General features: G+C 37.6%; 1 protein-coding gene and 1 long non-coding RNA gene across 5 annotated transcripts; one reads left to right on the plus strand and one right to left on the minus strand.

The window, feature by feature from the left end:
* Positions 1-4,314: 4,314 nt before the first annotated feature.
* Positions 4,315-12,578, minus strand: LOC104102485 (uncharacterized). 3 transcript variants are annotated; one of them, XR_001970500.3, is made up of 4 exons: positions 12,357-12,578; positions 11,995-12,147; positions 5,628-5,895; positions 4,315-5,300 (listed from the first exon to the last, which is right to left on the minus strand). It is a non-coding gene; the product is annotated as an uncharacterized lncRNA (long non-coding RNA). The 3 variants fall into 3 exon arrangements; XR_001970501.3 differs by having other exon boundaries at positions 11,995-12,109; positions 12,357-12,573; XR_001970499.3 differs by having other exon boundaries at positions 11,995-12,113; positions 12,357-12,568.
* LOC104102484 (1-(5-phosphoribosyl)-5-[(5-phosphoribosylamino)methylideneamino] imidazole-4-carboxamide isomerase, chloroplastic-like) lies at positions 7,346-24,851 on the plus strand. 2 transcript variants are annotated; one of them, XM_009610198.4, is made up of 9 exons: positions 7,346-7,536; positions 17,113-17,272; positions 17,347-17,420; positions 19,810-20,017; positions 21,452-21,537; positions 22,831-22,932; positions 23,295-23,428; positions 23,983-24,031; positions 24,462-24,851. In XM_009610198.4, exons 2-9 carry the CDS (start codon positions 17,140-17,142, stop codon positions 24,642-24,644), a joined length of 969 nt encoding a protein of 322 aa, XP_009608493.1. In that variant the 5' UTR covers positions 7,346-7,536; positions 17,113-17,139; the 3' UTR covers positions 24,645-24,851. The 2 variants fall into 2 exon arrangements, with proteins under 2 accessions (XP_009608493.1, XP_009608495.1); XM_009610200.4 differs by lacking the exons at positions 7,346-7,536; positions 17,113-17,272 and adding an exon at positions 19,663-19,722.
* The last annotated feature ends 858 nt before the right edge of the window (positions 24,852-25,709 follow it).

The following is a 25,709-nucleotide window of genomic DNA, read 5'->3' on the forward strand; positions in this document are numbered from 1 at the left end:
AGTACATTTTCTTGTTTTGTTCTTCTCACAACCACTCATCAGCTCTTAATAAGCCTGGGTCATTCAGATTTTCTAGTCTTAAATTCATTATTTACTTAAAAATTCCTTTGAATGTAGCATTTTGCTACTTTTCTATTTTTATTACAGTCAACTACTACCTTCATCAGCCATTTTTACCACCAACCATCTCCATAACTTGTCACCACCATTTTCCTCCACAGCCGTGAATCACAACTACCAATTAAATCTATCATGAGCCACAATTACCACCATCCTTTACCATACAAGCACCATCATCACCAACTACCTTCAACATTAGTCATCATTATCAAATTCCTCTACCACCAAACTTCACCATACAATTGTCACCACCAACTACCTTCAGCACTACCACCACCAACTACTTTTACCGTTAATTTATACCGTATAATAACCATTGTCGCCATCTGCCTCCATCTTCCACCATCAATAAATTTCACACATTCATCACCTATGGTCACTGAGATACAATCACCATTGATCGCCACTACACAACTACTATTGCCAATTTCCTCCATATAATCATGATCACCACCAATCATTACCTTTAAAGCTATCATCACATATCACCACTACCATTGTCGCTGCCATCACTAGTTTTTAGAGTGTAGTTCATCAAAGAAAGAATTTATACACCAACTTGTAATTTATATTTTCACTAATATTTTGTGGATATTATATTCGTTGATTTTTAATTTAATTTTTATTAATTTTAAAATGAATATATCCACAAAATATTAAGAATAAAGAGTCTTCATTATGCGTTCAAATGCAAACGTCTCAATGTTAATAAAAGTGAATGAGACCTTAATTTCTCTATGTGCCTTACCAGAACCTATTCTCCTAAAATAAATACTACAAAAAAACTCATAGAAAGAAGAAACATGTGGATACTACATCATTTTTCCCTAGAGCTCTAGCGATAGGCGATTTTGCGAAGACTGTGCAAAATATTCGTGAGCTCTCTCATGGCCTCGCCGGCCGGCAGCCAGCCTGTGTTACCGGCTAGTCAGCCCCCTAACAACCGTACACCATCCTCTAGAAATACTCCAATCATTCCTCAACCATTAGATTACACGCATATTCTCAAACCTAGTGCATTAAATATGATCATGCACGTAAAACCTAATATGATCACTGTTGCCCCTATCCCCATAAAACCTGTTACTTTCCTACATGGGCAGCCATTAATCAAATGGACAGAAGCAGAAGTTACTCGCATGCATATCATTGAAGGATTGCAATATGCTGTCATTGGCAAATTTTTGTATGGATGGCCAGAATTGCAGGAGCTGCGTAAGTTGATACCTAATCAATATGGGATAAAATGTGAGTGCAATGTTGGTTTTCTTAGAGATAGGCATGTGTTGATCATGCTTACATCAAAGAGAGCTTACCCATATCAGATGAGGCCTTTAATCTATGATGCTAAATTCAAAGTTGGTAAGGAAACACCTATAGCAATGGCTTGGATTTCGTTCCCTAATTTATTACCAACTTACTTTGTAAAGGAGTATTTATTCTCATTAGCCTCAGCAGTTGGTAAAATATTGCATCTTGATATGGCCACGATCAACAAAACTAGACCTAGTTGTGCTAGAGTCAAAATACAAGTAGACTTACTATCTAAATTGCCTAAAAAGGTAAAGATGGACATTGAGAATGAGACAACTGGACGATTAGAACTGAATGGGTGAAGGTGCAATGTGACTATATTCCCAAATATTGTAAGAAATGCAGGCCTCAAGGTCACAATGAAGAGGAATGTAGAAGACTATATCCAAATCTTATACTAGCTGTGGAAACTCAATCAGAGGCACAAGTTCAAAGTGATGCTACTGATAAGAATCAGGTGCAACTAAATAATATTAAGCCAACAATTAGAATGCTAACGAGTGGAAAAATAGTTGGTTATCCTAATGGTAAGTGGACGGAGGTCAAGGACAGTAGGCCAAAGAAGGATCATGCTGGGAAGGAAGAGGAGAAGAAGAGCAAAGAGGTTACTGTAAAGGAGACTAAGAATATGGAGCAGAAAACCAAGGATCCAATTCAAACAAAGAACAAATTTGCATTATTGGAGGAAGGAGAAATTGAGGAAGCAATATAGATAAAGAAGGAGGCAGTGCAGAAGGTACTGAACAATGATGAAGCTGATCCAAATAAGGGAAACAAGTCAAATCCTAGTGCTACTGGGACTTCTAGTCCAAAGAAGGGTGGGAGCACAAGTGCGACCAAAGAAAAGAATCCTAATCCTACTATTTCTGGGATTGAGGAAGCTAACAAAAAGGAGTCGACCATTGAATAGGTACATAGAAGGTTTGGTACAAACAAAGAATAATTGAGGCAACTCAATGTGACAATTAATCATTCATGCCATGAAATTCCCTCACAAACGTTAGAAGAATCCACCAAACTGAATGCAGCTGACTATGAAGCAACATCTGGATATCCATTATGGAGTGATGAAGTTGAGAATAGGGAGGAAAACAATGAAGAAAATAGTACAAGACTGCATGTGCAAACTGGAAGAGTGCGGGGAAAAACAGTTGACCTAATTACTCCTGCTACATTAAAACCTAGTACCCAGAAATCTAGGGTTGAAGATTCTAAAGAATTGAATAAGAAACATGGTACACCATCAGCTAACGAGACTCAAAGATATCATAAACAAGCTAAGACTGCTGGAGAATCAACAGGTGGAGCTTCATTTAAGAAGAAATCTAATGTAATAGTAATTCCTAGGTAGGTTGTATAGGTTGTAAATGATGCTGGAGGTGCTCCGCTGGAAATTTTGAGTGGTGATCATGTTGAGAAGGCTAGTACTAAGGTATTAGAGGATACAATGAAGTCAGATCATCACATAGCTGAAGGAAAGGAGATGAAAACCAATGGAACAGTGTTTGCAACAAGTGCTACAGTAAACCCTACATTAGGATCAGTCTATGATCTTCAATTTAGGGTGATGCAGGAGGCATTGGGGACTATGGAGAAGAATGCATTAGTATTGAAGGAGGCTACAAGTCAATCACATGATCAAATTGACCTAGCAATAATAGCTTGTGATTCTGAAGCTGGGCAGTCAAACACAAACAACAAGGCAATCCAAACTACAGGGTTGGCAGTAGATTATCCTGGGATTCTAGCTTGAAAAATATTTAGTGTTACTAGTGGCATATTGGCAAAAGGTATGCTTATCAATCATAGGGGCCAAAAGGAGTTGGGAATGATAGCTAAGAGACATGAGCCAAATCTTATGGTTCTCCATGTGGTTGACAATGATAAAGGTGAGCAAGAGGAAATAGGCGAGGATATTGAGGAAGAATTTACTGCTGCCAACTTTCAATAAGCAGTTAGGGCTGGCGACATGTCACCTAGGAGTGTTGATAAAAAGAAATCTACTGGGAAACAATCAAAGAAACACGAAGAGAAGATTGTCCCTATGAGGGTACAACCAAAGAGGAGTGGGCTCTCAACTTCCAAGTGATCTTATAGATAATGCATTAGTATGGAATGTGAGGTTTGTGAACACACAAAAAGCTTTCCAAAAATTAATTAATCTACATATGAAGTACAATTTTTATCTCATTGGTTTGATGGAGCCTTGGCAAGATACCAATAAGCTGGAGAAGTATAGAAGAAGGCTAAGATCCATTATGCCTTTGCAAACATGAATGGTAAGATATGGGCTTTTGTAGATGAGAAAATAGACGTTGACATTATGATGGATATGGAGCAATAAATGACTTTAAGGTTGTTTCATAGAAATTTGAGTATGGAGATCATTATTACACTAGTGTATGCTAAATGTGATGCCATAGAGAGGATTGAATTGTGGGCATCTATGTACTATTTAGCCTCAGATATGGAATCACCATGGCTTGTAGGGGTGATTTTAATGTTATCTTATCTGAAAAAGAGAAGTATGGTGGACGTCCAGTATACCTAAGTGAAGTAGAAGACTTTGCACAATGTGTTGATACATGTGCATTGTATGATTTGGGCTTCAAAATGAGTCTATATACATGGAATGAGAGGTCTGATGATGATTGCATTTTCAAGAGGCTTGACAAATTATTGGCTAATCAACAATTTCAGGATCTTTTCCCAGTACCGAAGTTGAGCATTTGATTAAATATGGTTCCGATCATGTCCCTATCTTGTTATCTTGTAACATTGATACTGTCTAGGTTAAGAAACCTTTCAAGTTTCTAAATTTTTGGAGAAAACATGATACTTTCCTGAATGTGGTGAAGGAGAATTTGTCAACTGATAGTGTGGGGAATCCATGTATTATGTTTTAAAACAAGCTAAAAAATGTAAAGAAAGCACTAGCAGGTTGGAGCAAGGAGACTTTTGGAGACATATTTAAACAAATTACAGCACTAAAAGATACCATTAAGGTACATGAGGTGGAGTTTGAACTAAATCCAACAACTCAAAATAAAGCTAAGCTGCATAAGGTTGAGGCTGATCTTACAAGGTTCTATCACTTAGAAGAAGAAATTTGGAGGCAAAAGGCTGGTATGCAGTGGTTCAAGGATGGGGATAGAAACACAAAATTCTTTCATGCTCATGTCAAAGGCAAAAGGAAAAGGTTGCAGGTATCCAGAATATTTTATAACAATGGCAATTGGATTGAAACACAGGTGAAATAGCTAGGGAGGCAGTGGACTTTTTTCAAGATCAATTCACAGAAAAAAGAATTCCAACCAAAGGTGTGGTGGCAATTTAAGAGTGGAAACTCTTTCTTCTGGTATGACAATTGGACTGGACTTGAAGCTCTTTACCATGCTTCAGGGGCAGACCATTGGTCTGATGAATCCATAAGGTACGTTGATGAAGTGGTGAAGAATGGAGCATGGAATGATGTGTTGTTGGGGGAGTTGTTGCCTGATTATATAGCTGACCATATACTGGAGAACATCACATCACTTGCAGACTATCTTGTGAAGGACAAACCATGGTGGAACTGGAATCAAAAGGCCACTTCACAATGAAATTTGTATGGCAATACACAAGGAGAAGAAGGGAAGAAAACAGGCTATACAAATTCGTTTGGGTAAAAGGCTTACCATTCAAAGTTAGTTTCTTTATGTGGAGGTTAAGGAAAACAAAGTTGCCACTAGATGACTGGTTCTTAAGGATGGGATACTTTAGAACTTCAAGGTGTTGGTACTGTAGAAATCCTAAGAAGAAAACACTGCCTCATGTCTTTTTGAAGTCTCCAGTTGCCAGATATATTTGGGACTACTTTGGTGCACCTGCAGGGATTAAAAAAGCAGGGAAACAGTTAGCACAAGTCATAAATAAATGGTGGAGTAGGCCAGTTAACACAAGTTTGAAGGTAGTGTATCATGCTATGCCAAGTCTAATTGTGTGGCACCTATGAAAGAGGAGAAATTCAGGAATGCATGGGAAGAATGTGTCTATTAACATGCTGATATTTCTGATTTCAACCTCAATACAAATACTCTTAAAGGTAAGGAGGCCAAACTTCAAGGGAGTTACTGCAAATTGGCCAGACCTTCATGAGAAGTTACTACATCATGTCCCTAAACTAAAGTATACTAAGGTGTTATGGCATTTACCTCATGTGGGCTGGATCAAATGCAATATTGATGGTGCTTGCAAAGGAGACAATAGAGGAGCTTCGTATGCATTCTGCATAAGAGATGTAATAGGTAACCTTATATATGCTCAGGCAGACTCAATTGTTGATGCAATAAACTCCATAGCTGAAGCACAAGTTATCCTTGAAGCTCTCAGATACATAACTCAATAGCAGTTCCCTCCATGTCAAATTGAAACAGATTCCTTGCTGATGAAGAGAATACTGGAGGAAGTCTGGGAACCACCCTGTAGCATAGCCAATAAGTAGAGGAAATTAAAACACTATTGTCTAGAGGAGTGTTTCAAGTAATTCATGTACTGAGGGAGGGCAACAAGTTAGCAGATCATTTAGCTAACTTGACACTCGAACAACATGCATTGGTACAAGTACATTCGTTTGAGGAACTAGACACACAAATGAGGAAGATATTGAACAATGACAAGCTACAGATACCCTACATTAGGGTAAGAACTGGCAAGCCAAACTCCAAATGATGATGCATTCCAACGAACTGAAGTCGATAGGGAGTTTCTGGGTAGTAAGGAGGTTGATGAGGATGTATACTGGAGGTTATGGGAAGGTCTTAGGGGAAGGATATCTCACTGCTCTTTCTACTCGAATCTATTGTGAGGAGAGTAGGAAAATTTTTCCACTAACATAGTTTCTTGTTTTGCAGGTACTTTAGATGGTGCTTGGTTCTATGTGTTGGCCAAGCCTATTAGGGTGGTATTAGTATCTTTGATACTCATTCCCTGTAGGTGTAGGCACTACATAAACCAGCCCAAATACTTACTTAACAAGACAGGGTGAAGGTTGTACATGAGCCAACCAAACTGAAGCATTATAGAATTACAGTTTGGTGAAGATGGGAAGTACTATACTAGAAGATGCACCTTCCATTACATCTGCTGCTTCCTAGAGGTCATACAAGGTAATACTGGCAGGCCACATGACAACACAAGGGCTGTGGACACGCGTATTACTGTGCTAATGTCAAGGCTGGACACTTTAAACCATGGGAGTTCCCAACATGTTGCGGGCCAGTTGAGCATCATTCGGAGGAAATGCCAGGTATATTATTCATCTTCACACATGAGGATGATAGTTTTGGCAGGTATGTAATGAGAGAGGACAGATACAAGTGCAAAACCCTAAGGCAAAGTCACAACTACATCACCAATGCCTTGACTTGGACAGTAACAATGTACTTAATTGCGTGTAATTTAGTTACAAAATTGGCTTTGTCAAGAGTGGAGTACTGTTTTAGGTATCATCTGGACCTACCATATAATCAGGATTCCAAAGGTTTATGCCCAGAATCAGAAGTGTAGAGTTACAAAATATGCTATAAAAGCTTGGAAAGCAATGGTTATACATGTTCAAGTCCAGGCGTGACTCCTCTAAGGAATATGCTTCATAGTTCTTTTTGTACTATCAAAGTTGAGGAGTCCAGGCGTGACTCCTCAACTTTGATAATAGGATTGATGTACTTTCATATTTCACTCATTTACACTTTGTGAGACCTCCTGACACTTTGTATTTTGTTATTTTTGTTTTGATTATTATTAATAAAAAATACCACTAAGCACACAACTTAGTGGTATATTTGCTAAAAAAAAAAATTGAACTTGCTAGGGAATAATTCAAACAAAAAATATAACAAACATAAAAAGCAAAACAAAGCTATAACTCAAAAGGAAATGTTTTCTGCGTGTTTGAAAAAAGAAAGTTAATAAAAAATCAAAATTTGTTACTTCGGGGACATCCGATAAAAAAAAAAAATCGAAAAAACTATCCCAACCCTGACGCATTTTGGGAGGGACGAAGAAGCTACTTGCCTGCCTCCTACTGCTGCGGCGACTGAGACGTGCTCCAAATTGGTGGAGGTAATTCTCGTCCACACCATTCTTCTTCCTTTTTTTTCTCATTCTGGTTCTGTATAACGAATCTTTTTATTCAATTTTCTGAAATTGCTATTCTGATTTTATTTCTTTCTATCACATTTCAGTATTGTGCTATTTTTCAGCCATGCATGTAATGTGATAATTATGCTGCTAATTATATTGCAGTTATTTGATATTTGGATGTAGTATGTGGAATACGTCTTTTTGCCTATTATAATTATCTTGCATTTTCTTTTTGATTTAGCTAATATGAGAATTGTTTTTTGAGAATATTTTGCTAACATGAGAATTATGTTTATTAAAGTAAATTATTCTTGACATTCATCTATCTGTTATCCGATGTATATGTGGGCACACTCCTGCATTTCAAATAAGTACTTAACCCCAAGTATAATGGAAATATTACACAAATATATGGGGCATATGATTTCTATTATGTAAGGACTTAGTAGGCGTTTGGACATAAGAATTGTAAAATTCGAAAAAATGGTGAAAAATATTTTCAAGTGAAAATGGTATTTGAAATTTTGAGTTGTGTTTGGACATAAATTTAAGTTTGGGTTGTTTTTGAAGTTTTGTGAGTGAAAATTTTGAAAAATAGCTTTTTGCGGTTTTTCAAATTTTCGAAAATTTCCAAAATACATCTTAAGTGAAAATTTAAAATTTTATGAACAAACGCTGATTTCGAAAAAAAGTAAAATTTTTTTGGAAAAATCTTCAACCAAATTGTATGTCCAAACGGGCCCTTAAGTGTTTGGTTTTAATATTGAGGAGTTGTATCCATATATAACAACAACAATAAGCCTAGTAATTTTTCACAAGTGGGGTTTGGGGAGGGTAAGATGTACGCAGCCTTACCCCTACCCTGGAAGGGCAGAGAGGTTGTTTCTGATAGACCCTCGGCTAGAGAACGGATGGAAGAAGATAAGGGAAAAAGGTGGCAACAAGTAGGAATAACAACAAAATAAAAAATACCGAAGTCAAGAAAGCAGTTAAACTATAGGTAGTAAAAGCCAATGAGTAGAAGGATATCATACTAACACTAATGCTAGCGAACTGAGTAAAACAAAGAGAAACGCTCGACTACCTACTAGCCTTCTACCCTAATCTTCGACCTCCACACCCTCCTATCTAGGGCCATGTCCTCAGTCAGCTCCAGCTGCGTCATATCCCGCCTAATAACCTCTCCCCAAGACTTATTAGGCCTTCCTCTACCCCTCATAATACCTACTGAGGCTAACCTCTCGCACCTTCTGACCGGGGCTTCTATACTTCTCTTCTTAACATGCCCGAACCATCTCAACCTCGCTTCCCGCATCTTATTCTCCACAGGGGCTACTCCCACCTTATCCCGAATAACTTCATTCCTAATCTTATCCAACCTGGTATGCCCACACATCCACCTTAACATCCTCATCTCAGCTACTTTTATCTTCTGGATATGAGGATTTTTAACAGGCCAACACTCTGCTCCATACAGCATAGTCGGTTTAACTACAACCTTGTAGAACTTGCCTTTAAGTCTCAGCGGCACATTCTTATCACACAAGACATCGGAAGCGAGCTTCCACTTCATCCATCCTGCTCCGATACGGTGCGTGACATCCTTATCAATTTCCCTGTTACCTTGTATTATAGATCCAAGGTACTTGAAACTATCTCTCTTGGTGATGACTTGTATATCAAGCCTCACCTCCATATCAGCTTCCTGGATAACGTTGTTGAACTTACACTCCAAGTATTCCGTCTTGGTCCTGCTTAACTTGAAACCCTTAGACTCAAGGGTCTGCCTCTAGACCTTCAGCCTCTCGTTAACACCACCCCGCGTCTTGTCAATAAGAACAATGTCATCAACAAATAACATACACCATGGCACCTCTCCTTGAATGTGTCGCGTCAATGCATCCATTGCCAAGGAAAATAGAAATGGGCTAAGAGTTGATCCCTGGTGCAACCCCATCACAACCGGAAAGTGTTTTGAGTCTCCTTCCGCTGTCCTAACCCGAGTTTTGGCTCCATCATACATGTCCTTAATCACCCTAATATAGGCTACTGGGACCCCTTTAGCCTCCAAACATCTCCAAAGCGCACCTCTCTTGAGACTTTGTCATAAGCTTTTTTTAGGTCAATGAACACCATATGCAAATTCTTTTTCATCTCCCTATACCGCTCCACCAATCTCCTCACAAGGTGAATGGCTTCCATAGTCGAACGTCCCCGCATGAAACCGAACCGGTTCTCAGAAATGGACACATTGCTCCTCACCCTCGCTTCAACCACCATCTCCCAAACTTTTATCGTATGACTCAGCAGCTTAATCCCCCTATAATTATTGCAACTTTAGATGTCACCCTTGTTCTTATACACCGAAATCATCGTACTCTACCTCCATTCTTCGGGCACCTTCTTCGTCCTAAAAATGACGTTGAACAACCTAGTGAGCCACTCCAAACCTGCCCTACCTGCATTCTTCCAAAATTCCACAGGGAATTCGTCTGGCCCGGTTGCTCTACCCCTGTGTATCTTGCGCATAACCCCCTCAACCTCCTCTACTCTTATGCGCCTACAATACCCGAAATCCCGGCGAATCTCGGAGTGCTCCAAATCGCCCAGCACAATGTTCCTATCACCCTCTTCATTTAGGAGTTTATGGAAGTATGTCTGCCACCTTCGCCTAATCTGAGCCTCTTCGATCAAAACTCTACCTTCCTCATCTTTGATGCACTTCACTTGATCTAGATCACGGGCCTTCCTCTCCCTCACCTTGGCTAGCCTGTATAACTTCTTGTCCCCGCCTTTGGCCCCAAACTCCTCATACAAACGCCCATACGCCGCAGTCTTAGCCGCAGTAACCGCTAACTTCGCCTCTTTCTTAGTCTTCTTATACCCCTCCCTGTTCGTCCTCTTCGCCTCCTCGTCCATGCTCTCTATAAACTTCAAGTACGCTGCTTTCTTGGCCTCCACTTTCTCTTCTACCCCTTCACTCCACCACCAGTCACCTTTGCGGCCGCCAGAGAAACAGTTCGAGACCCCTAACACCTCTCTCGCAGCTACTCTAATACATTTCGCTGTCGTGGTCCACATACAACTCGCATCCCCACTGCTCTTCCAGGCTCCCATAGCCAATAACTTCCTCCCCTCCCCCCCTCCCCCAACTCCTAGGCTTTGTCATTAGTCAAGGCACCCCACCTCATCCTAGGCTGACCATACCAGACCGCTTCTTCTTCTTCCTCACGATCTCTAAGTCCATCACCAATAACCTATGCTGAGTCGTGAGGTTCTCGCTCGGTATAACCTTGCAATCCATGCAAAGACCCTTATCACCCTTCCGGAGGAGTAGATAATCAATTTGAGTCTTGGCTAATGAATTCTTGAAGGTGACCAAGTGCTCTTCCTTCTTTGGAAAACACGAGTAAGCAATCACCAAATCTAAGGCTTTAGCACAGTCCAACAACGAAGTACCACCTCCGTTCCTAACTCCAAAACCAAAGCCGCCATGCACATCGTCATAACCCCTAGAGGTCGCCCCAATGTGACAATTGAAATCTCCTCCTATGAATAACTTCTCGGTGTGCGGAATGCCACAGACCAACCCGTCAAGGTCTTCCCAGGAATGCCTCTTAATCTCCTCGTCCAAACCCCCTTGAGGCGCGTAAGCACTAATCACGTTTAAAGTAGACCCTCCCACAACCAGCTTAATAGCCATCAGCCTATCGTTCACTCTCCTAACTTCTGCCACTAGCTCCCTAAGATCCATGTCAACCAAGATGCCTACCCCATTTTTACCCCTCACGCGCCCTAAGTACCACAATTTATACCCATTAGCATCTCGAGCCTTATAACCCATCCATCTAGTCTCCTGGACACAAGCTATATTGATCTTCCTCGTCTGGAGGATCTTCGCTAACTTTATTGACTTCCCCGTCAGAGTACCTACGTTCCAGGACCCAACTCTCAGTTTAGAGGTTCCCTTGCCACCTTCCCCCGCCCCTCGCCACCCGCACCCCACCCGAGGACATGACTTTATTCTACCATCACTCACTCCAGCCACTATAATCTAAGGAAAATTATGCTAGAACTGGCGCTCAAACAGGCAAAGGATTAAACTAAAAGAGGCAAGTCTAATACTTAAGCTCTAACCACTAATTATGCGTACAGATAAGAAAACAAACAAGCAAGAATTAAACTAGCGATAAAAATAGATATATAAAAAAGCCAGCCGCAAAGAAAATAGGAATCAAAATTACAAACTAGAAATCCCAAAACAGTTACTATCAAGAAAGTAGACAGGCAAATGCACTAATTAAGAGTACAAGTAGGCAATCAAGAATTAGGCTTAATCTATCCCAAACTAATTGGTTAACAACAAGGAAAATAGAAATACTAATTGAAGAATAAGAGGTGCCAACTCCCGATAAAAGTAAACAAGAGCGACGAAACCTGGATTGTAGACGGACTGCCAAATCGACTAGACCCTGGTAGAATGTCGCCTTGAGCCAAGATATCCGCCGGAAATCTGACCTCCAACTGCAGCGTCTAACTGCTCACCGAAAACCTGCCTGACGGCCGACGCTCGTAGTCAGCGCTGGAAATCTGATCGGAAAACGTGTTCACAAACACACCACACACACACACACACGCATAATGAGAGGGGAGGGAATGAAGTTGGGGAAAGAGAGGACACCCGCTGTGCGTTCAAGAAAAGAAAGAAGCGGCAGTGTAGCAGAGAGAAGGGAAGGGAACTGCGAAGAATAGGAGAGAGGAGAGAGGGGAGAGGGGAGAGAGAGAAGAGAGATCCTTACCTGCGCCAGAGTTCCGCCGGAAATTACTGGTTGGGTTTACAAGTTCGCCAGAAAGAGAAAAGTAAGAGAGAGAGAGAGCAGATTAACGGTATTAATAATAACTCACATATATTCTTTTCGCTGGTAGCGACATGATACGTGAGCAAGAAACCAAGATTAGACCCCAAAAAAACGAGATCACAGTTATTGCCTCTGGATTTTAGTTGTATCCATATATAAGTAGATTAAATTAAATTGATTTAAAGTAGTCAAAAGGCAAATTGAAATTAAAGCAATCAAATTTTTATATATTAAGTTTTTAAATAAATAATTTTCTCGTCACGTGTTTGAAACAAAAATTTAGCCCTGTTAGAAAAGTTTCTTGAATTTTCTGTATTCAAATATGACAAGTTTCTTAGTGGCAACTTGTGTGTAAGTTATACTAAGTTGGTTGACAATTTGTTTAAGACTTGAAAAGTTTGAATTGGCAGCCTTTAAGAGATGACTCAAGTAGGAGGAAGAAAATTTCAAATTGATGACCTTTGATGATATCAGCAATAACATAAGCAGAAGGTTCCATACTCCATATAAAGAGTACTCCTCTTTCATTTGAAAGTATCAAGATCAGAAAGATGTAGTCGTCTGTAGGCAATAGAGAGGTAGAGAGTTTTTTTTATGCAATTATAAGGAGTAAAGAGAATTGTAAAGTAGAATGGGAGAATTGTGAGAAATGTTAGAGAATAAGTGTTTGGGATACACTTGTGTGACATTCCTCTTGAAGTGAATTTCTGATATACTTTCGGTATTTTTTTGGGTAAATTAGAGTGGAGTCTCTAATTTGTATTATCGCTATACACACTTTTATAATAGTAGAATTCCTCCTCCTTTCGCGGGCATGGACATAATTGGCCGAACCACATAAATTTCGGTGTCACTATTTTTCTGTTGCAGTTACTATCTTATTTTGTTGTCCTTTTCAATCAAAAGAATCAATTGATCGTGTTCAGGGTTAACAAATTGGTATAAGAGCTTGATGCATTGTGTTCACGCTAAGGTGCAGTTCACAATTTTTTATACACTTTGATTGTGTATTTCCTATCACTTCGGCTTGTTAACAATAAAATATGATGAGTGAATATGAGTTCCCCTGTATACCTACCTATCTTGGGGTTATAATGGATGGAAGGTGAAGACCTTTTTACGGCATGTATAAGGCGTTTAGATATCTATTCAACAGGTGAACACTATAGAGTTCAAGCTAGTGTTGGGAATGCGCAAGGTGATTCAGGTCGAGGGGGATTGAAAGGCTTGCTTCTTTGCAGGAGCTTCTTGATGGGAAGTTCGGTTAGAGGTTGAGTAAGCTACCATAATACTGAAATTGAACTGTAGTACAGATGCACTGGAGCATGTGCAGGTGCGCAACACAGAGGAGTTCATAAGAAAGTTTTTGCATAGGAGGCACGATTCTAGAGAGATTGAAACATTCCCATGAAGTTAGAGAGCTTTAAGACTGAGCGGATTGAGACTGAACCGATCCATTGTATTAGAAAATTCAAGTGAGGACATTTGTTAGAAAAAGCGTCTTGAATTTTTTCTATTCAAATTGGCAAGTTATATAGTGACAACTTGTGTGCAAGTTGATGCAAGATCAAGAAGGCCAAAAATCCAAGAGATTCAAGAAGTCCAAAAATCCATTCAAGATTAGAATTTCTTTTCCTTGAAGTTTAGGATTTCTTATTTCTTGTTTCCTGGTAATTTGATTCCTGTTTTAGTAGGATTAAATTTGTAGTTCTAGTCAAACTAGCATTGTTAATTGGCATCCCATTCCTATAGAATTCTTTCTCTTATTTTAGTTAGAATATGTTTTTCCTAGCCTTATTCTTATTTTAGTTTAATTAGGATTAGTTTTCTTTAACCTCATCAATTCTACTCATTGTAATGCCTATTTATAGGGCTCAATATGCTGAATATTAACATTGGTGATTAGTTTTTCTAAGCTCTTGTTTCAAAAACGTGATTTCTCTTTTGTTTGATTCTTCTTCCTTTATTCAATACTTCTTTAAATCTTGCGGGATTGAGGAACGAGTGGGTAAGGTTCTTTTCATTTTACATTCTTCTCACTTGAGTTTGAATTACGCTTTTGCTAGTTTTGTGAAAAACTTTAGCAGGGTGCTTTTGTTTTTCTCCCTTCTTCGTGCTTGAGAGGTGCAAAACCTTGAAAATACATTACAAGTTGTACTAAGTTGGATTGTAACTTGTTTATGACTTGAAAAGTTTGAAATTGACAACCTCTTATGATGTAAGAGATAACCCAGGCAGGAGCAAAAGTTCGAATTGATAAACATGATGTCAGCGTGGAATCAAGCAGGAGGAAGAAAACATTGAAAATACATCACAAGTTGTACTAAGTTGGATTGTAACTTGTTTATGACTTGAAAAGTTTGAAATTGACAACCTCTTATGATGTAAGAGATAACCCAAGCAGGAGCAAAAGTTCGAATGCAAATACATCGGCAGCCCCTTTAACTTGCTTTTACTTTTCACTTTGATGCTTAATCTTAAGCCCGTTTCATTTGAACACTTTAACCAGGTATTTAGTGTGTCATTCAAACACAAAAGGCTGACATGGCAAGGTGAAAGTTTTTCACATTTTTCAAGCGCGTGAAATGGTCCAAAAAACAAACTCCTCATACTTATTGCCGGAAAATAAATAGTTTTTGCTAGAAAATTTTCGGCTAAACTATGTACACAAAGAAGTAATTCTAAGTTATGCCAAGCTTCCGCTTCAAGATCGAAGCTTCTGCTTTAGTACAAAGGATTTAATATTGATTATCTCGTTTTTAAGATCCAAGCTTCCGTTTCAAGACTTCTCAAAAACAGCCATGACTAAGAAGAGTAGCGTTCTGGCCGAAAAAGTTACTTCAAGACACTTTTCTAACAAATCTCCACCTTGGGTTGCATTTTCTATTACGGTGGATCAGCTCAATCTATTACTTGAAGTTCCCCAACTTCATGGCAACTTCTGTTATCAGGGAAATATTTTGAGTTCTAACTGTATCTTCCTATGTATGATCTTTTTTATGAACTCCTCTGAGTTGTGAATCTACACATCCTTGCATCAGCACTCCACCTTCCATTTTTATTATAGCAGCATAGTACCTTTCTCTTGGCTTGCAGTAGAATGCATTTAATAGGAATTCGGTGGTATGGTGGTTTTCTCTACCTCCCCTCGAACTTCCAGCAAACGAGCTTGCTCTCAACATAAACAAGTTGCAAGTTAACTTAGTACAAGTTGCCACTAAACAACTTGCCAAGTTTTGAATAAAGAAAATTCAAGGCGCTTTTCTTACAAACCCAATGTGTAATGGAAATGCTACACAAATATATCGGCTTTAGTATTTTTATTATATAAGAAATTAAGTGTTAGGTTTTAAAATAGAGAAGTTGTATCCATGTATAAGTTGATTAAAATAAATTGAAAAAGTAAAGTAATCAAACGAAAAAGTGAAATTAAAGAAATAAGATTTTTAGATATTAACTTTTATGGATTTTTGAAAAAGAGAATAAATATTTATGTGGGCATATGTTTGAATATTTTGATTAGAAATCTTGTTAGAGTTGTTTAAACCTAATATATTTGTCACATTTTCTTTCGGATGTTAAACTGGCCAGAAAAGTAATGGGTGTAATATGTTGTAAGAAAGTTTCAAATCCTTTGAACAGGAAATGGGAAAACTTCAGGCGTGATTAAACCTTTTAAGTAGGAAAATAAGAATATATATCTTTTAGAACCCCTAAAGGGAAAATGAGTACAACCAATTCCTAATAATGGTATATTTGCATTTTGTATTCGTAAGTTATGTTTGGTCTCTTTTTTATAATTCCATAAACTCTAGTATAGAAATATTGATCTTTTAATTTCAATTTTCCTTGTGATTATTTCACTTAAATTATATTGATTTATGCGTCACGGATATACTCCGCTTGTTTTAATATCAAATACTTTGACTCCCTATCTAATGGAAATCGTATACAAAGTACTTGGAATACATTGACACTCGTTCTTTCTCTTTTTGATTAATGGTTAATATATTCGGAACACGTTTATAACTTTGCCCCATTAATGGTTAAGATATATACGTCAGTAGAAAATATAAAGAATTTCTAATACTTTCATTTTTATTTTTATCATCATTTTTAATTTCTTTTATCTTCACTAGGTAGAGGTAAGGTCTGCGTACACACTACCCTCCCCAGACCCCACCTGTAGGAATATACTAGGTTTTTTGTTATTGTTGTTGTTGGTTGGCCTGAGATGAGTTTATATGGAGTGAGATGCTAGGATTCATATAAACGACCCCAACTTGTGATGAGTTTATGTGGATTGAGATGATCAGTGAGGATTCATATAGCCGATCAAACTTGAGATGAGTTAATATATGGAATAGGATGATCAGTGCGGATTCATATAGCCGACCCCATTTTGTTAGGGATTGAGGCTTAGTTGTTGTTGTAATGGTTAATGTTTGTTCTAGGATTTTCATTATATAGGAGCTTAGGTTCTTGATTTTGAAATAAAAGGACATATCCACGACTGTGTAAAATTAATATTATAAGGGTACTGAGGGTGATTTATTCTGCCAGTTAAAGATAATGTTGTGTCCAATCTATGTCTTACACCATTAATTTTCAAACATTTTGTGGCTTTAACAACTCTCGTGTCTATATCCACGCTACTCTAAATAAGCAAACTAGCTGAAAAATATATATTGGATAGGCATTCGGTTGAAAGCTAAATCCGAGAATGCAGAGCCTTCAAGCAACTCCAACCGCATCATATCTCAGCAATTTATTAATGGGGAAGAATCTCAACTCTGCATATTGTGCTCTTAGAAGAATGCAAGATTGCATGCCCGCTATGGCTTTGCCTCCTTATGGTATGTCTTATTTAATAGCATCATTTGCTGTATCGGGTGAAGTGATATATATTCTATTGCTTCGAACTATACAGGTTCTCATACAGGATTTCAGAGACTGTCCATACGATGTGGGGTTAGGTTTCTCCCTTGCATTGACATACACAAGGTGTAGTGGTTTTTTTTTTTATGGTTTACCTTTGACATTTTGGTATCCCTAGTTTGAGCTATATATATCTTTCAAAGGTTTAATTTTAACTTGGAAAGGCCTAATGCCTGTTTGTCTCCTTCCCTTCCCTAAATTGAGCTGTGAAACCAATTGAGGGGTAGTTAGTCTACTTTTCTTAGGGTTTATTATGTTAGATGAGTGCAATGCAGGGGTTTGGTAGTCATTTCGTTATACTATTTGAAGTTAAAGTTATTTCTACTGGTTTCAAGTGCTAGCACTGATAGAATGACTGAAATCTGTGCGACAAAAACTGTCATAATGTAGGAAGACTTAAAATAGTCTGGTATTCTGGTTTAGATGAGAAAAGCTGTTGGTTATTTTAGAACCCTTCAAGCTGGACAGTAGAAAGAAAGATACACAGGTGTGGCTGGCAAATAATAAAGGAATTTTACAGTTAGTAGCTGCCATAACGTGTTTCAGGAAAATCTGAATAACTGGACGAAGGCATTGCCATGGAAGATGATATAGAAAACGAAAGCACCATCAGAACTATCATTCTTTGGCCGGGTTGCTGCAAGAAATGCCTGTTGAACTCAAGATTTGCTCCAGAGGAGAGGATTTATAATATGCAGCAGGTGTTATCTGTGTGAGAAGGAAGTAGAATCAGCAATCACATGCTGATTTACTGTGAATTCTCCTGGTAGTTCTGGACAGTCTTGTTATGTATGTTTGGAGTGCAACCTGTGATGCCAATAGATGTGTAGAGTTTATTGTCAAGCTGGCAAGTAAGGAAGATTGGAGGAAGCAATAACAAAATTCGGAGAACACCTCCTTTATGCATCTTAGGGAGTATATGGTTGGAAAGAAATAGGGGGTATTTTGATGGAGAAAAGAAACAGATAGCAGTTGCGAAGTATAAATGCATAGAGAATTTGTTTCTGGTGTAAGGAGAGGGCAATAGAAGATTTCTCAGATGTTTTAGACTTTTTAGATTCATTTAGATGATTGTACTAATGCTATATTGTGACTTTTTTTATTTATATCCTATTTTGCAGTAACATCTTGATACTTTCTTTAATAAAATTTACTTACCTTGTTAAAAAAAAAGGATAATAGAAAATAAAAGAAAATTAAAAAAAGGTGCAAAAGATATTAGTAGTTATTTAGGCTAATAACTCATACTTGAAACTATACATGTTAATCGGGCCGGGCTGACCCGTTTACAACCCGGGTCAGCCCGGTACTGTAGCGTGGGGGGCGGGCTGGGACGGGTTGGGCGGGGAGCGGGTTTCAAACTAACAGTTTTTGATACGGGTGCACCGGAACCCGCTAAGCCTGTTAACGGGTTTTTAACGGGCTACAGCCCGGTTCAGCCCGTTTTTTAACTTCTTTTTTTTTTTTTTTTCTCAAATATTGCAAATTATCCTATTATTGCAAATGGTTTAGTTCATATTGCTGAAATTTCTCTTTTACTACATAATTTGAAGAAGAAAGAAGGATATACTTTTGTTGTTAAATCTATGCTTCAGAGATTAGATAAGATCAGAACGGCGAAATCAAGGGCGTGACTAGGTAGATGAAGCGGAGGACCAAGAAATTGGAGATATAATGGTGTATGGTTCTGATTTAACCAATGCCGGAAACCAGGAACCTCATGTTGACATGGATGAACTTACAAAAATGATGCAAAGCATGTGATGTACTATTTCTTTTTTTATAATTGTTGTAAACTTTTAATTTGCAAGTTCAAAAATAAATAAATCAAAAAAGAACTTGCAACTTAATTTGAAGTATTATATATTATTCAATAAAAATATCAAATGAAAGTTTTCGGAGCTTGATCCTTACATATTGCCTATTGGTCTTATTAAATAATTTTTTGTAGCCACTTACTTTCAAATTTCAATTTTAAAGTTGTAAAATTCAAATTTCAAATTGTAAAATTCAAATTTCAAATTTAAAACTTTAAACTTCAAAGTTTAATTCTAAGCCTTAAAAGTTTGCAAACACTTAAGTATCAATAACATTGAATAAGAAAAACAAAATTTACTTTAAAAAAAAATAAAAATTGCACGGACCGGTCCAGCCCGCTAAGCCCGAACCCGGACGGACAAAAAAAACCCCGAAAAAGTACAGCCTGTTAACTCAGCCCGCAACGTTAAACGGACAGGCTGGTTTTTTTTGTGTCCAGCCCGTCCCAGCCCGCCCGTTAAACACCCATACTTGAAACTTGTTAAAATAGGTATGTATATGTTAGAGAAGGTGAAGAAATCCTTCGAGTATGTGATGATTACTTGACAAGGTCAGAGTTGCACTTGATTCAGAATTTTTGTTACTTAGATCACATTATTCAATACTGAATACTTACAAAAATTAAGTTGTGTTTCAGGGAAAAGTTAAACAAATTGTTGGATCCACTCTTCGAGATTCTAAGGAGGGAAATATGAGTCTGGTCACTAACTTTGAATCTGATAAATCAGCTGCAGAATATGCGAAGCTTTACAGAGTTGATGGACTTTTAGGTGGCCATGTTATTATGCTTGGAGTAGATCCTTTGAGCATATCAGCTGCAATTGAAGCATTGCATGCTTACCCTGGTAATTAGTGTTCTTTTTTCTTGTTTCTTTAACAGTAATTGTCTTTTTTGCCATTCCAATCTTTCTTGTCTGACCTTTGCGTCATAACAATGTATATCTCTGTTTATTCTAGTTGTTGATGTTATAGAGATTACAGGTTCTTTTTCTGTGAGATAAACAAGCTTCTCAATAATGAAAGCAATCAAATTATTCTTAAGCATACTGATAACACCATCTTTAAGAGTTTACTTTTTGAGGTTTCTAAAAAGGAGGATGTGATTTGATGCTGTTATAGAAAGTATTGTTAGAAAACTTCTATCAAACTTCACAGTAGCCGCAGATGCTTTATCCGAGTATCACAATCGTGCACATGTGCTATTACAACAACAACAAAAACAACAACAAACCCAGTGTATCCCTCAAGTGGGATCTTGGGAGGGTAGTGCGTACACAACCTTACCCCTACCTTGAGAAGGTAAAAAGCAGTAACAACAAGTGGGGTCCGCTGTATGAATTCTCCGTATCATTTCCACTAGATGTAGATTAATTTTATTCCAATGCTCAATAATAGAACAAATTGTTGGTTCTCTAAAATTTGCTAAATCTCACTCTTTTCCCTATATGAGCATACGCATCTCTAACCAGAATAAAAAGACTCCTAACAAACATCGTACCTAATTTAAGTGTAATAAAAGTCAACAACTAAGCCTTAACCCAACTAGTTACAGCTCATATTGGTCTTCTACTTCCGCAGTATTATGTTTTTAGCTAAATTCTCATTGGATATAGGAGGTTGTAGGTCTTTTGAGATAACTGTGTTTCATGTGATTTCTATTCTATTAGCTTTTATCATCTTTAACAATCATATTGCCACACCAACTGGCAGATGCATATGAAGGTTGATTTAAAACTGGACATACAATTTCAGAGCACCTTCTCTCATTTTGTCCTTTGTGTTACTACTTTGCATTTTGTCTGATGTGATTATTTCTGATATTGTCCATATGTGTGCTCCTCGCATTTTCTGGTCTCACAATCTTTATTTACAGCTTGCCTTGCACCTTTTTTGGTATTTTCATATAGCGTAGCACTCCTCCACTCTCGGCTGTGCTCTTTCAATTCCATGTTACATTTTTATCTTTCATGCCATTTTCCTGGAAGACCAAGCTTATCTAAATTGTGTGTTTAGGCGCCAATTGACTCAATTAAACTCTATACCAAAGTAGTTGGAGTGTGCTACACGAATCCTCATTTTTACTTGGTTACTGATACAATTATCTAACTGCATTTGATCTTTAAGCTGTTGACCCCCTCAATTACAACTTTACCAAGAAACTCTTTACTTCGATTTCTGTTTCTGGAATCAGTGAGCGTCTTAGAATAGGGTCGATACTATATTTCATCTCACAGATTTTTTCCTCTGGTGAACTCCTTTGAGGATAAAAAAACATCTAGGTGGGTTGCAAGTTGGAGGTGGAATCAAATCGGAAAATTCATTAAGTTACATTGAAGAAGGAGCCAGCCATGTCATTGTCACATCAGTATGTTTTCAATAGTAATTTCTTGTTAAGCAGCAATCTTTTGAGCCATTCTTTCATGTTACATTTTCTCAGGATCTATAGCTATCATTTATCTCTTGAGCTTACAGATCATTAAAATACTTGTACAATTTGCATGGATATAAAGAGATTTAAATGCCTACCACATTGAATACGATTTTTTTCTAATAGACTAATATTGCACATTTCATGAGAATGGAAGCAGATGAAGGCCTATTCTAATCCTTGAATTGATCTTTTCATATTAGTATGTATTCACCTAACAGTCCAGACCTCTCCACATGTCTGTTGGTAGGATTGGGCAGGGCATGGAGGAGTCATTGTCCGTCTTAATCTGAATCAGCATGTGCACCTACACTTGTTTAATAGATCAAATAAAATTCTGCGGAGCCATTATTTCCAGCTCTAAAAGGTTAAATTTAGCATTGGTATAACTATGATAAACATTTGTTAGCTGGAAGTAAACTAGCATGAGATGAAAGAGCTAAAGCAAACATGTGGTTGATCTGGAAGCAAACAATGAAATTAATGACAGATTACTGTTTGAAGGTGGTTGGGCTGCAGAAGTGCTGTTGAAGCAGCATCAGTTGCAGAATTAAAAGAGAGAAATTACAAGTAGCTGGGGTAGGGGCTAGCGAGAGTGAGGAGAGGGCCTTACGTAACATTTGTGTTAACCTTTTGTTCTTGATACTGAAGGATGACAGCAGTTCTCCTATAGAAGAAGTTAATTGCCAACTTGTAAAAAAAAGGTTGATCGACAAACCACAACCTGTTGACCAGAAAATACTTTGGAATTTAAACAAGAACTAGTCTGTGTGAGCAACACTTGCTATAAAGAACTGTATTAAATCCCAAAAGACCCAACAACAGCGCCTTAATATCCCAAATCAGAATAAAACCTTGAAATCTGCAGCATTAATAAGTACTAGAAACAATAGATAAATTCAGGAAAAGGAATAAGCTTTGAAGATGAATTGTATAACATTAGCATAGGGATTCTTTTAAAAAAAAAATAAAAAATAGTTAGCATAGGGATTATGATTTCCTTTGAATTTCTTGTGTTCTTTGATGGTTCTTTTTCCCAAGTTTTGCAGAGAAATTGTTGTTATACCTCGTTTATTTCTCTAGATTGAATAATTAAAATAGTCTCAAATCGTGTTTGCTTTCCTTTTACTCGATTGGATTCTTGATGAATGGGGCATTGACGGCTTTTTTGCCAAAGAAAATAATATTATGCAGATATTCTTAATTGGATACTTTTTTACTACAATGCAGTATGTTTTTAACAATGGGCAAATGGACCTTGAGAGACTGAAGGAACTCTCTCGTGTTGTTGGAAAACAAAGGCTTGTTTTGGATCTTAGTTGCCGGAAAAAGGTAAATTTGTTCTCTCTTCTCTTCTCTCTCTTACCTTTTGCTTTTAAATAGATTAATTGTCTTCTTTTGCTGGAACCTAAGGAAATTAGTTCTATCTTATATGAATTCTTCTTTTCCTGGCAAGGCTAAAGAAAACTTCAGGCCATGTCAGAATAGGATTAAACAAGAATTCTTAAAGGGTTACAACTAATTAATTTACTTGCAGAATGTTTCTTATTGAACTAGGCAATCCAAATTGGTAATGTTAATGAGACTGGCTTACGCTGGATTCATTGATTAAATTTGTGCAATTGACTCAGTTCATGCTTCCTTTCTTCTATCATATATAAGTCACACCGATGACCTGAAATTATGGCATGCAGGAGGGTGAATATGTAATTGTTACAGACAGATGGCAGAAGTTCAGTGATGTACATCTCGATCAGAAGCTTCTGGATTTTCTTGCGCAGTATGCTGATGAGTTTCTGGTTCATGGAGTTGATGTTGAAGGCAAAAAGTCAGTCCCAGCACAATATCTTATCCCTTGGTTGAGTTGCTACAACAATTAAAATAGATGTGATAATGAAAGGTTCTATGGCTTGGTATTTTAGACCAAAACTGCGCAAGTTGTCGGACTGCCAAAAATGCTTAAGAAATCAATGAACAGCTCCTCAATCCCAAACAAATTTGGTTCAACTATTATCTATATGCTTAAGAAAGAGAAAAGAGAACCATGTCAACTGTTCCCGTAACTTTTTGAAGGCAAACCATTTACCCTAGCAACAATTCTGAATAAGCATACTACTGACCTTTAAATGTCTTGATTTGTCTCTGCTTGAAGAAAAGTATGCTGTTGTAATCCACTATAATTGTTGACTGTTGAGTATCGCTGGAAAGAAAAAGTGAAGATCTTGAATTTTGTTACATGTATCTCCTTCTGCTGCATTCTCAAAATATAACACACTAGAATGCGATATTAATATGAAGAACAATGGATTAGTTAAATTGGGACATGCTTTTGTGTCACTGTTCATTAAGCAAACGTGACATTCTGCTTCTTTTGTACCTCAGGCTGGGAATAGATGAGGAACTTGTGGCATTGCTTGGCAAGTACTCCCCTGTAAGTGCCTGGCATGATTCTTGACCTATGTGTATATGTTTTCCCCATTATCCTTTCTAAATTCACTCAATTTTTTGGGACGGTATAAATTGGTTGCATTAGACAGTGCTCATCTAGACATGGCAGTAACACTTCTTTTCCTGCATTCATTTGCTTTTACTATCTAGAAAGGTTGACGAATCATGATCTGTCTTTAAGCGCAGAGACCTGTTACATTGTTATCATACTCATTTAGCTCCCATGCAGAAATATCCTGAGAGGATGTGTGCAATCTCAAGCCTAATGCATGTATGGGCTATGATGAAACATTATTGAACCTTTCGTTGCACACTTTTACCTTTGTAGCAGCCTAGTACTATGCTATTGTGCTTTTCGGTTTGCTATTTCTTTAATATATTATGTGACCTAATTATCTTCATGTTCCTATCAGACTCCTGTAACATATGCTGGAGGTGTTACTATAATGGATGATCTGGAAAATATCAAAGTTGCAGGCATGGGGCGTGTGGATGTCACAGTAGGCAGTGCTTTGAATATATTCGGAGGTAACTTATCATACAAAGATGTTGTGGCTTGGCATTCACAGCAGGATCATTTGGCAAAGGCATCCTAACTTCTCATTGCACTTTCAGACTTCAATTTAGTGCTGATGATAGACCATATGTAATTTTCAGATTATGAGATTGTAGGGGGATGCTATATGAACTATGATCTTGAATTCTTTTTGCCCAAGAATGTCTATTGTCATAAAGGTCAAAATTTGCTCATGTACTATACGAAATTGCTCAATCTTGCCCACTATTACATTTTTGTTCATTCATACCCTTATCGTTAGCAAATCGTCTCATATTTGCCCTTACTATTTATGGACCTCCAGCATGAAATGGGTTGACTCCACGTGTCTATATTCCTCGAAAAAGGGTTTATCCCAATTTATCCCTCCACCTTTTACTATGATTTAAAAATACCATCAAGTTGTCAATTTGAAGCTCCTTTAAAGGTCAAGGGTAAAAATGAGACTTTCCTAACTATGGGGTAATAGTAGATGAAAAGTTTTTAAAGTTGCTCAATTTGGACTAGCAAATTTGATTTTATTCACTTGTCATAATAATGATGTCAGCAATAATCTGCCTTTTTTGTTCATGATGTTGTCTGCTTTTTGACTATTGGAATTAGACATAGCTTATTCTTGATTAGGCTATTGACATTTTGGACTGTCTCAATGCATCATACTGTGTCGTGTGTTTGTGAATGGATCTGGTGTGCTAACTCCTTAACATGTTGACCAATTACTTAAAAAAGCCAAATTAGTGGAGGCTTGATTTTTCAATTTCTAGAATCAGATTGACCAAAATTCCTTGTTTACTGAGACAAATTACGAGAATTTCTTACTAATTAAGCAAGCTGATCTTAGCTAAGAAGCGTTGACAACTATTTTCACTCATTTTATTATAGCTTATAGGTAATACCTTCAGTAAAAACTCACAGAACTAGAGCCTTCTGGAGCTATAGTTGAGGATGCTTAACGCTTTTCTCCTTTTGAGTAAGTTGAATTACTTCGGCTTGAATGTCTTTGATCAAATGGAAGGATTGTTAGGATTTGCCATTTTTTTTTGTATCATATTAGGATTTTTCCTTTACTCCAAGAAAAGGCAGAATATTAACTATAATTGATTTA

Source organism: Nicotiana tomentosiformis, chromosome 5 (assembly GCF_000390325.3).
Source record: "Nicotiana tomentosiformis chromosome 5, ASM39032v3, whole genome shotgun sequence".
Classification (NCBI taxonomy): Eukaryota; Viridiplantae; Streptophyta; class Magnoliopsida; order Solanales; family Solanaceae; genus Nicotiana; species Nicotiana tomentosiformis.

Excerpts from the sequence above, each read along its gene's own strand:
- LOC104102484 (XM_009610198.4), top strand. The coding sequence starts at position 17,140 with ATGCAGAGCCTTCAAGCAACTCCAACCGCATCATATCTCAGCAATTTA. Across the intron at positions 23,429-23,982 it reads GTTGATGTTGAAGGCAAAAA|GCTGGGAATAGATGAGGAAC; the intron begins GTCAGTCCCAGC and ends TTTGTACCTCAG. Across the intron at positions 24,032-24,461 it reads TGCTTGGCAAGTACTCCCCT|ACTCCTGTAACATATGCTGG; the intron begins GTAAGTGCCTGG and ends TGTTCCTATCAG.